The sequence below is a fragment of the Rhinolophus sinicus genome, chromosome 16 (assembly GCF_057876585.1).
Source record: "Rhinolophus sinicus isolate RSI-liver-muscle chromosome 16, RSI-T2T, whole genome shotgun sequence".
In the NCBI taxonomy this organism is placed as follows: domain Eukaryota; kingdom Metazoa; phylum Chordata; class Mammalia; order Chiroptera; family Rhinolophidae; genus Rhinolophus; species Rhinolophus sinicus.
In genome coordinates this window covers 139,550,110-139,562,739 of record NC_142516.1, presented here as the reverse complement: position 1 = coordinate 139,562,739, position 12,630 = coordinate 139,550,110, and the positions used below count along the sequence as shown (strand labels likewise).

At 39.1% G+C, this 12,630-nt stretch overlaps 1 protein-coding gene across 2 annotated transcripts in view; it reads left to right on the top strand.

Annotated features, from left to right (window-relative positions):
• Positions 1 to 12,630, top strand: part of COL4A2 (collagen type IV alpha 2 chain) — a 182,980-nt gene that overhangs the window by 102,163 nt on the left and 68,187 nt on the right. For both annotated transcript variants that reach the window (XM_074329518.2, XM_019731070.3), the window contains exons 5-10: positions 6,635 to 6,769; positions 6,855 to 6,899; positions 10,083 to 10,199; positions 11,684 to 11,755; positions 12,336 to 12,371; positions 12,477 to 12,539. In XM_074329518.2, coding sequence (XP_074185619.1) covers positions 6,635 to 6,769; positions 6,855 to 6,899; positions 10,083 to 10,199; positions 11,684 to 11,755; positions 12,336 to 12,371; positions 12,477 to 12,539 — 468 coding nt within the window. The remainder of the gene's footprint in view (positions 1 to 6,634; positions 6,770 to 6,854; positions 6,900 to 10,082; positions 10,200 to 11,683; positions 11,756 to 12,335; positions 12,372 to 12,476; positions 12,540 to 12,630) is intronic.

Here is a 12,630-nt window from a genome sequence, read left to right as displayed (position 1 = left end):
ATCCATTCATCAGCTGATGGACGATCAGGTTGTCTCCAGTTTTTCACTAAAATAAATTAAACCAGTGTGAACATTTGCCTACACGGCTTATGGTAAGTGTATGTTTAACTTTGTAAGAAGCTGCCTAGCTTTTCCAAGGTAGCTGCCGCATTTCACATTCCCACCAGCAGTGAATGAGAGTCCCAGTTTCTCTGCATCCTCTCCAGCACTTGGCATTGCCAGTGTTTTCTCTGTGTGTGTGTTATCTTTTCTAGTAGGTTGCAATTATATCTTATTGTGGATTTAATTTACTTTCCCTAAGGACCGACCAGCTATGTTTAACATTTTTTCATGGGCTTATTTTTCCATCTGTACATCACCTTTGGTGAAGGGTCAGTTCAAATCTTTTACCATTTTTTTTTTTCGGTTGGGTTGTTTATTTCCTTATAATTTCTGGGAGTTCTTTCCATTCTGGATAAAAGTATTTATCAGATATGTGTTTTGTAAATATTTCTCCCAGTGTATAGCCTGCTTTTTATTTTTAACAGTATCTGTTGAAGATCAAACTTTTTTAGTCTTACCTTTTTTTCTTTTATGGCTTGTGATTTTTGCATCTCATCTAAGAAATCTTTGCCAATTCAGAGTCACAAAGATTCTTCCCTATATTTTCCTCGAAGTATTGGAGTTTTACCTCTTTGATTTAGGTCTATGATACATTTGGACTAAATGTTTGTAATGGAGAGAGGTAGGCTCAAGGGTTGTTTCTGTACATATGGATGTTTTTTCCTTTATATTGACACTAGTCCTACAATTTGTGTCAGATAATTTTAGAGAATGGGAATTCCAAGAGCCAATATAATTATGCCTCATATAAGTGGAATCCTTAATTTGGAATAAATCCTTAATTTGAGTGGGGCTAATGTTTGATTATATATTAAATAAGAAGCTGTAAGTAAAATGTGGCTGATTTAGCATCAGTTCTGTCTGTTTTGCATGGACTAGGCAGTTGCCCATTATTTACTGATATTTATTACATAGGTAATGTACTGTTCAAATACTACCTTCACATTATTATTAGCTTGGAATATGGTATTAATGCATCCTATTATGGTAATAAAAAAATTGCTTGCAAAGGCTAATGACCATCCCGAAGAATGGTGACTAATTCTAAATTTTAGATGAAGGCATTGTCTTCCTGGATTCTAAAAAGTTGCCCTTCCTGCCTTTGGGGCCATTTTATATATTTTCAAATGTGTGTGAACAGCTCACAGGATAAGCTAGGAGTTAGGCTGGAATCCCCTGAGAGCCACCAAGAATTGCAGCATCAGAAGGCCCGGAAGGTCTGGAACACGTTGCCAACAGCCAAGGAAGGGAGGGGCTGCCCAGGAGACTACAGAGGATGTGTGGTGTCTGGTGGGGCGCGCAGTGCCCATAAAATGCGAGACAGGAAGAGTAAACTTAGGAAGAAGGGATTTCCTACTATTCAGATGTTGGCCAGTAAGTCATGAAAAGCTTATTCGTATTCTACCTGGAAAATACTGTACTATAGATTAAAAATCCTGATGTGCAATGAAGCAGGTTTTATCCTTAGAAACATCTCTCCTTATCTTTCCCTGATAAATGAAGCTTTTTTTATTCCTTTACCCAAGGCAAATTTTAAGGTTAATAAACTCTGAACAGAAGTAGGCACCACCTTGGCGTTGCATGAATGTGAAATTTCTTGGGGCCCTAATTAATCATTGGTCTTCTAGTTTTATTTTAGAGAGTGAAGTTGTCGAGTTATTTTGCATGTATACATATCCGATTATATTTTGCTCCTTTTCTTAAAAGTGAAAATTGTAAATTCATAAAAGTTTAGTAAGTGTCTCAGGACTTTAAGTGCATTCTCGCCACAACTGTGGTATTTAAGCAATGTATATTCAAATCTGGAATCATTCTATCCAATTTTTCAGACCTTGGCTTCCAAAACTGACCCTGGACATCCCACACATATTCCAGTGATGATTTCAAAAAGGGAGAGGCATTGTGCAACCTTCCCTCCTAAAAGTGATCAAAGTTCATTCTGTCTTGTTACAGACATCTTGGACTTGTGGAAGCAAGAGACCAATAAAATTTAATTAGAAATAGTAATTAACGGACATAAATATTAGATTTTCCTCTGCCTGACTCAGGAAGCCCAACCTTTCTTCTGGAATTCAACTTCATGCTTAAGAGATTTTTCTTATTAAAAGATATCTGTCCTCCCATAAGAATATCAGCAAGGGAAGGAAGCTGCGGTCATACTCAAACTTCAAACTTCACTGTACTAAGACACGTCCTGAAGCTCATGTTCAATGCAGGTCAGGAGGTCTGGTCCAGGCCTGAGACTCTGCGTGTCTCACAAGCTCCCGGGTACCTGATGCTGCCCGCGGACTTCACGGGTGTGACAGAAGATGGAAGGCTTCAGAGCCCCAGACCTAACTGCATAATAGTCAGCTCTCCCTACGGAACCTTCCCAAGCCCGAGCCCGAATTGTCTCTCTCACAGTGGGGGAGATGCCTACTTTATGCATTTGTCATAGGGATAAAATAAAATAAGGCATTTTATAAAAACCTGTAGCAGTGCTTCATCCCAGAAGATACACAATTAAATGACACTTTTCATTATTCTGTTTCCTAGGAAGTAATGTATCTATATGAATCCAAGTCTCTGGTGGGGGTAGGGTCTGTTGGCTTTTAAGAAACATTTTGTGGGAATACTTTTATCAAGTATATTGCAGGAATTTTAGGAGCTTTAGAAATTTAGGAGCTTTTTAGATTTATGCAAAGACATTGAAACTAAAGTCCTACTGTTTCTAGGGTCATTTTTATTTTTAACATCACTTACTACAAAAGGAAAGAAATAGATGGAAATATCTTTTCCGATTTGGGCTTTTCAATTGATGATGGAAGTTGATAATGATGATGATTAGCCAGAGGGAAATCCTTTTCATTTACCAGACCATTCCAGCTGTTCTTTACACATTAGATGCCCGCATGGGCAAGATATCCTAGGGAAAATCTCAGTCCCTGATGACCAAAACATTCATACAAAGGTCTTTGGACTATGACGTAAATGTCCATTTAGTCCCAGCAACACAGGGTTTTCATTGGGGCAAAACTGAGGGTCCTGTCTCAGAGGACGAGGATATAACTCTGATTCTCTCCAGACTCTTCCTGGCCCTTCCAGGAAACTCAGTGGAATTTTGTGGCATTCCATCGGTCAGAGCTCAAGATGAGCTCTTTAGAATGACACTAACTTCACATCCATCAGGATGGCTATAATTTTTTTAATGGAAAATAACCATTGTTGGCAGGAATGTGGAAAAATTCGGAACCCTCACACCCTGTTGGAGGGAATGTAAAATAGTGCAGCCAGTGTAGAAAACAGTATGGCAGTTCCTCTAAAAGTTAAACATAGAATTACCACAGGATCCAGCAATTCCACTCCTAGTTATATACCCAAGAGAACTGAAAACAGGTACTCAAGTAATTGTACATGAATGTTCATAGCACCATTCACAACAAATTGTGGTCTATCCATACAATGGAATATTATTCAGCCATAAAAATGAAGGAAGTACTGATATATGCTACAACATGGATAAACCTCCAAAAATGTATGTTCAGTGAAAGAATCTAGACACAAAAGGTCATATATCATGATCACATAGTATATCATTTCATTAATATGAAATAGCAAGAATGGATAAATCTGTAGAAACCAAAAACAGACTGGTGGTTTCCAGAGACTGGATGTGGGGGAGAATGGGGGAGTGACTGCTCAGTGGGCATGAGGTTTCCTTTCGGGGTGATGGAAATGTTTTGGAACTACATAGAGCTGGTGGAGAGAGGACATTCTGAATGTACTAGAAGTCACTTTAAAATGGTTAGTTTTATGTTATGGGAATTTCACCTCAATAAAAAAAGAAAAAGTGACAGCATGATCCAGAAAAGGAAAGATCAGAGTTTTATTCCAAAAGTCAGGCTTCCCATTCAAGGAATAAAAGTTACTGAACATGGAAGGGAAATGAGTACGTGATACCATTAGTCACTTTCCCCATCAAAGAGAATTGAAGAAAGGCTAATGAGTGCAAGACAGGAATGTGGCTTTTCATCATTAAGACACACACATTCCCTTTCAGTTCGCAGCAGATGTTTCCCTCCATTGGCTCTGTGCAGTAATCCCCCCAGATGGAGATGTCGTTTATGGACAGTAAATACGACAGTGCTGAGGAGGAACGTTTTATGCCCCAAAGGATGCTCCCTGTAAACACTGATAAGCCGCACCATGACTAGGGGTACTGGGAGGCTTGGAGGCCTGGTGTATAATCACAAGAAGGCTATATGCTAACAAAACCACAAACAAAACAAAGATAAGCACAGCTGGGAAATATCCATAAAAATCAGAATCAAAGCACGTTATCATTCCCAAACTTAGAACAAATGTAGGATAATACTAAGACACCTGACTGGAATTAGACGAGAGTGAGCCTGGGATATCATGTACCAAGGTCAGGGCTGTCTGTCTTTGACCATAATTCTCCTCAACTAGACAGAAACAAACAATGGCGATAGGCCCACTTTTATCCCATTCTTTAAAGATATTTCATACATTGGCTTCACTGCGACCTAAGATGTTTGCAATCAGGCTGCTCTAGGTGAGTATTTGCTGATTTCTTCATTGACTGGACTCTTCTGGAACATATGGAGGGGAGAGCAGGAGAACCCACCATCTCTAAGACTCTGACCTTGCCCACAGGAAGGCCTGAGGGGGCTTCCCAAAACTCCCCTTTGTCTGAGGAGGCAGGTATCCCAAGCTTTGGGGTCGCTCTCATCCACCGTATCTCCCACCCCAAAGAAATGTCTTAGCTGCTTCCCCCACACCTGGGACCCGATATCTAAAGGGCAGCGTAGGAATGATAATGAAATTCAGAGGAAAGGTCTCCCCACACCCCTCTATGCCAATGATCTGTGACATCAATACTGGAGCTTGGGCTGCATGTGAAGTTGTTCGCTTCACCTCGATTGCATGGAATGTTGCAGAGAGATTATAAACATTCTGTAAAGACAAACAAACTTTCTAGCCACACAGTTTATATAGCAAAGGTTACTTACAGGCGATGGCAAACTAGACTAGAAATAATGGCTCAGTCCCCACTCAGTCTACAGGCAAGATAGGAATTTGAAATGTAAAACCAAATGGGACTTGGCAAATGAAGATTCTGGATGATGAATAAACAGCAGGTTCGTCATTTAAAGAGGAATCAAGACATAGAGGGTTCTTTTTTTATTAATTTAAGCTAATCTGAGGTTCATTAAAACATAACTATAATACATAAATTAGTCCATTAGTAAGAGTGCTAGAACCCCTTTTTAATCTCTTTTATTTTTATTGTGGTAATACATACGTAACATAAAATTGACCGTTGTAACCATTTTTATACATTTCAGTTGCATTTAAGTACATTCCCATTGTTGTGCACATATCACCACCTTCCACCTCCAGATCTTTTTCATCTTCCCAAACTGAAACTCTGTACCCACTAAACAAGGATTCCCCCATTTCCTCTCCCCCAGCCTCAGGCAACCTCCATTCCCCTTTCTATCTCTATGAATTTGACTACTCTAGAAACCTCATATGAGTGGAATCACACAGTCTTTGCCCTTTTGTGACTGGCTTATTGCACTTAATGTAATGGCCTCAAGATTCATTCATGTTGTAGCATGTGTCAGAATTTCCTTCCTTTTTAAGGTGAATAACATTCCATGTATGGATGAACCACATTTTGTTTATCCATTCTTCTGTTGATGGACACTTTTCTTCCACCTTTTGCCTATTGTAAAAAATGCTACGGTGAACATGGGTGTAGAAATATCTGTTTAAGTCTCTGCTTTCAGTTTTTTGAGTATCATCCCAGAAGTGGAATTGCTGGATCATATGGTAATTATATTTTTAATTTTTTGAGGAACCACCATACTGTTTTCCACAATTGCCGTATAATTTTACATTCCCACCAACACTGCACAGGGGTTCCTAATTCTCATATCATCATCAACACATAGTTTTCTTTTCTTTCTTTTTTTTTTTAATAACAGCCATCCTGTGAATATGGACATACATTTTTATATGTTTTAGAAACCTTTTATTTTTTTTCTGTGTGTGTGTGAACCAAAGAAGGGATTATCTAATCACTTAAACATCCGGGGAACATTTTGGTACCTGAATGCAGTATACATTTCTGTATCTATTATATGCATTAAAGTGAGGTAGAGATAAAAATCTTAGAAATTTGTTTGGAACTTGTTTATATATACTCAAAGGACTTTTGGGGAAAAAAGGCGAAGTAAGTTGATTCTTTCCAGGCTAATATTATTATTCCTCAATAACATCCCGTTAGTAATTTAGGATAATTTTTCTTACATTTAGTATTTTTTTCCTTTAAACTCAATGACTTTTTTTCCTTTGCCAGAAATCACATTGAGGCTATCATAGCAGAAGATGGTAATTGGTATATAATGTTCTCTGAAGATGACAGCTCTCTGAGAATGAAAATTGTTGTTTCAAGAACAGTGTGACTGAAAGTGTTTATTCATCGCTATTAATTGCTGAAAATGAATGTATGTTGTTTCTACAGGGTCAGCCGGGGCCAGTGGGCCCCCAGGGATACACCGGGCCCCCAGGGTTACAAGGATTCCCAGGACTGCAGGGCCGCAAAGGTGACAAAGGTGAAAGGGGCGCTCCTGGGATCACAGGATCAAAAGGAGACGTGGTACGGAATACTGTTGCTTTCCTCTCATTTTATGAAGGGTGGCGGGTGTCTCAGCCTTCATTAAGTTTATTTGCCTTCTTCACAGGGAGCAAGAGGCGTTTCTGGCTTCCCTGGTGCCGATGGAATTCCTGTAAGTTTTCTGTAATATTAGGATTTTTAAAACATTGTATGCATGCAAAGCAATACGTTTATGACTTCACTGAGACAACTTGAGCTGAACCTCTTTTTCTGTTTATAACATAAAACTTGCAGGGCTATATGTGCATAGTTTTTCTCCTGGAATCCAGTCAAATATTGGACAAATTGTTTCCTTTGTAAATGTTCTTCTAGACTTGGCTTCAGAATTGAGACTACTTTGCTAAAATTGGAGATTGTTTTGTAATAAAAAGCTGGAGTGTTGCTCCGATATGCTCAATAAAGAGCCAGTCTTGAAATTTTGTTTGAACTGTAAAACAACCTGAATATAAAGTAGCGCGGCCAAGACCGTGACTATAATGAAGTCCTGCTGCACAAATGCAGCTTCTCAGATTCTTTGTAGTAACCACACATAAACGGGAAGAAGAAAAGACATGGTTTGTCCATGAGAAAAATCTCAGAATGCAATAAAATGTGTTTTTCTAACCTAGTTTACTTTACTTCTTGTAGCATAAAAAAATAAACAAAGCAGCCTGACTCACAGCCTTCTTCACAGGGATCCATGAGCAGATTTCCCAGGGCCGGCTTCCTGCAGATCCCAGCCTCAGGGATAAATGTGTTTATCGCACATTCAGACCCATCCCATCTGTCTACTGCTGAAGTTTAAGGGCATCTGCTTCAGGATCCACACACAGATGTCTGCGCCCTTCCCCTACATACACGTTTTCTATCACTGTGCTTGCACACACGCGCACACACATATCCATGCATGCATACACACACACACACCTGCATCCATGTGCATACACACACGTATGCATGCATGCACACACACACGGGGAGAAAATCTTCACCGCGCCCCAGACTGCACAAGTAGGACTGCTCCCTTGCAGGAGACTAGAGGAAGAGCATGAACGGAGAGTAGTCATAGAGAATTCAAGCTTTTCTTCCACATTCAAGACTTTTGCCAACAGTAGAAGAAAGTGATCAGAGCTAAGGAAAGGAAGCCACAGTTACAAAGACATAAGACCCAGGTGGCGGGTGCTCATAAGTGTCACCTAGATGCGGTGCTCAAACAGATACATCACTTACAAAACACATAGCTATGAATAAATAAGGAAATCACATTCACATTAGTCAAAGTCTTGAGAAATGGACATAATTGAAGAAGGTGCAGCTTTCCAGGGTTAAACAAATAATGAAAGTATTTTTCTACCAACTGCTACAAACTAAAGCACCCATTTTTAAAAGACGTTCTTGAACTCTTTGGACTGTTCATCAGTTCTTGTCTTTTGGAAGTTGAAATCTGAGTTTAAATGGAGTGATATTACAGAAAAGCATTGTAACTAATCTATATCGTATTTTGTGTTTCCACTTCATACTTATTGAATATCAGAAGCAAATATTTCACAAATTAGGAAGGAAGTCATCATATGGGAGAGTGATCATGGTGAACAGAGGACTGATCATTTTCTACAGAATCTTGGTGCTGTTAAAAATAGTCTCGTTAGCCACAGAACTAAATGTCATCTGCCACATCTCAGCAGATAATGAATGTAGCATTTGACGGAAGTGGATAATTTTGGATGTTTAGAAGTTGTATATAAAACTGATGGCCAGTAAAATCGTAGAGTAGTATCATATAGAAATGCATCTAATCTGATGAACAGTAAGAAATGGACATTTAGCTCAACACAATTGAAATCTTTCTTTGAAGTAGAATTTCAGATGAAGATCAGGTTGATACGCAGTTTCAAATGAATTCTAAGGAAGTCAGAAATACCAAGAGCGGACAGATAATTTAGGAGAAGAGTAAGGAACCCAATGGTCCATTGTAAGCAAAATCATCCCAGAATACTAGGGGCCTGAGCAGAACACCTACAGAACTTGTGTTGTCAGGCTGAATTTGAAGGATCAACTTTCAGAGACCCCAATAAAGAGGCCTTTACTTCAAACGCCATCAGACAACTGGCTCTCTCACAGCTGGGGAGACCGTGTTCCATGATTTCTAGGTGCGGGCAGGATTCCTCTGATCACTCAGAGGGCTGACTGAAAAGTCTATTGGATCTCTTTATCTGATGGAACCAGTTCAAGCAATGGCTTTGAACATCTCAAGCAGAGAGATGTGCAAATGAAAGAGAAATTCTACTTTTCTCGTTATATTTCTGATGATCATTCAGGGTAGAGCACTATATGTAGGACTTGTTCATTTATCTTGAAATTTTCCAGATTCCTCAAAGCAAATCTAAAAGACATCCTCATGGCCTCGAAAATCACTCTGGGATATATGTTAGGTCTATTATCAAGAAAATCAAAATTGGAAAGGAATTACATAATAAGAAAGCATATACCTACACATCTATTATGCAAAGAAATAGCAAAATAGGCTGTGGTCTCATAGTATATAAATTGTAGATTGTTAACCCAAGCCCTGGATGTCTTCCGGAACCAGATGAATGCTGTTGAGAGGCCCACAGACTTCGCCCGATGCTCTCTAGCTATTCGAAAGATATTTGATCATGTTGCCTTTTTTCTCCCACCAGACATCTCAGAACACCTGACTTACTTTCAATTCATGTTTAAAATCTAAAAAGGAGCATTCCCAAAGAAAGTAAAAAGAGAAAATCAGTTCTTTTTCCTATGGCTAAGCCACTGATGAATTCCCAGGTGCGAATCTCTTACCTGTTTAGGATGTGGGTCTGTCCAACTCACCATCGAAAGTCAGTTGGTTACTAACCATTGTCACCCCAATAAACTTAATTTTTTAAAAAAAAGAAAGAATATTGCGCACAACAGATAAAGGCGTGCTTGTTGTCCCTGAGGAGGAGCTAGGTGCTTCTAGAACTTTTTCTTGAATTTTTAAATCGACCCTTACCTGTCCCTGCCACCACCGTCCTCCCTGTCACCCAATGAAGCAAGGTGAAGGTTTACTTCTCACCAAAACCCATAGGAAACAGAACTTTCTCTTGAAGGCCTTTCTTCTGCTTAGGATTTACACTCATGTGCCTTTGTCTACTTAATCTTTCATTCATTTGCTTATTCGTTTTAAGCTGCCTTTCCCCTTGGATTCGCGCCAGGGTCATCTCTTATGAGAAGATTTAAAACCATTTTATCTCACAGTTATGTGAAAACCAAATGCCTATGGACTGGATGACTCACTTACTTTTCTTTTTCCCAGGGACATCCTGGGCAAGGTGGACCCAGAGGACCGCCCGGCTATGATGGCTGCAATGGGACCAGGGGAGACGCAGGCCAGCAGGGGCCCTCTGGCCCGGGGGGCTTCCCTGGGTCTCCTGTGAGTATCACCAGCACAGCTCATGCTGATCACGTGGTTAGCTCTAGAACCTGGCTGGCTGGCACGTGGCAGCAGAAATGTACAAAAGATGCTGAACTCTCATTCGTGGCAACGAGGAGGCCCAGCACAAGACCCTCTTAAGAAAGTATCTTTGAGAAGCTTTTGAGGAAGAATGGGTTACCTCCTGTTCACTTGCTCTCAGGGGCTGCAGGCACATGCTAAGCCTGAGGAAAAATAGCCCTTGTGTCTTTAGTCAGTGATCAGGATGAAACATACCTCCCTGATGATGTTTCTTTGCAGATACCTAGGCATACTTTTCCTGGATGCAAATAACTTCGTTTTCAGGATAGATGGAAATAATTGGTTTGGTTTATATTGTTCAGGCCTACATTCTTCCAAGTGTTACTTCATTTTCTCCCCTGCTCCAATTCAAATAACAGCGAATAATAGCATAATAGTAAAACTGAAATTATGAAGCGTAAAGCTTGGCCAAATTCTCTATTAGTCACCATATTTACAAGATTCTAAAATCCTTTGTGACATGAAAGAACTAGGACATTCTTCAGCATATACAATATAGGAGTTTGGTTTTGTACTGGAAGAACTTTCATATATTAACCTATTACAAGGCCTCATGTAGTTTTCAGGGTCCTACCAAAGAATCTTGAAACATTTTTCAGTAGTACATTGCTGTAAGTATATATTCTTACCAACAAAATATTGCAAATTCAGGGTTATACTAACATTTTATTTGGTAAAACTTTTTATTGAAAACATTTTTAAGGTGGAGGAACCACAGTCATAAGCACCCCTCATCTTGTTCCCCCCTAAAGCAATTTCTCCTCCTCGTTAGACCTCTGCCTTCCAGTTCCCACTTCATTGGTTCTTTTTCACGTGGTTCAGCTTATCAGTAAGCTACATCATTTTCTACTCTAGTGGAATAAAATAACTTCTATTACCAATTAGCATATTCATTACTGTAAAATATTTTATATGTGGATATTAAGACATTTATACACATGCATATGTATACACATGTCATGTCTATTTGACACAATTTCAGTTTTAAAGAATGACCCAGTATCTCTCCCACAAATGGTGCTTCAGAGCACATGTGCTAATATTTTCGGGACACTAATGCCAAAGAAAACGCAAAACAATATTACAAAGAAAAATAACATGTTGGTATACTAAAGGATTAGTTTACTGAGCATTCATTTGGGTTTTTGAAAATAATTTAAATCCTATAAAGTATTTCCATTTTAACTTTGAAAAAAGATACTAGTGGGTAAATACGAAAATAAGTCTCATTTTGGGGGGTTGAATGTAGTGATTGGTATTCAGAATAACCTAAAATAAGCCATGGGAGCAATTAGACATTGCCCACAAAAGTCTATATTTAGTTGTTCAGATTACTGTAGCTGCACGGAATGTTAATAGACTTTTTTGCATTTTCTCCTTCTACCATATTTGTGCTACTGTAGGGACCCCTAGGACCCAAAGGGCAGAAAGGTGAACCTTATGCTCTATCTAGCAAGGACCGCGACAAATACAGGGTAAGTTTGTTAGCTCTTGCACTTTGTTAATTGAGTTCAAGTTTTTTTTCCAAATGTGTCAGAAATCCACAAAAAACAAAAAGTTTATATTTTGACTATTTTATGCATTTAATAATAACAATTTGAGCTGCTTTATGTATAAATGACATTATTTTTATGTATAAAAATTTTGGATATATTCATTCGGGTATATCTGACCTTCACAGAAAAAGGGTTAGAGATGGGAGACCTGATTAAGCGATCCAGTGTGAAGCCCTGATTAATAAAATTAATTTCCAAGGAAACTCTGAGTCGTGAGAATGAATGGAATGGAGGAATGTATAGAATGATAGATTAATCCAAAATCATGATTAATTTAAAAATCATTTTACTTCCTTTCAGGGTGTTTTCAATCTTATATTTAATTGTGGGTACGTCCCTTTCTCCTATCACAATACCCCAGATATTAGGTAATTAGCATTACCAAGGCCTCTTAGGGCTGATATAACTTACATACTTATTTCCAATGTTGCAATAAAATGTAATTAAATCTAAAGATGCTTAAAAGCTAGAATACTTAAAATTATTTCCTCTCAATTAGGGTGAACCAGGAGAGCCTGGATTGGGCGGTTACCAGGTAAGTTTTATTTTTATTAGAGAATGTTCCAAACAAATTTTAAGAATCCAGGACTCCAAATACTAGTCTACCTCTCTTAACAGCCTCTCTTTTGCTTGTCTTTAGGGGCCTCCCGGCCGCCCTGGGCCTATGGGACCGATGGGTCCCGTCGGAACTCCAGGAAGACCAGTAAGTACCACACACATGTGCTCAGTTTTGGACCCTTGCCAAGGTATCCTCTAGCCGATGCAACTGCCTCAACTGTTGATACAGGTGAAAG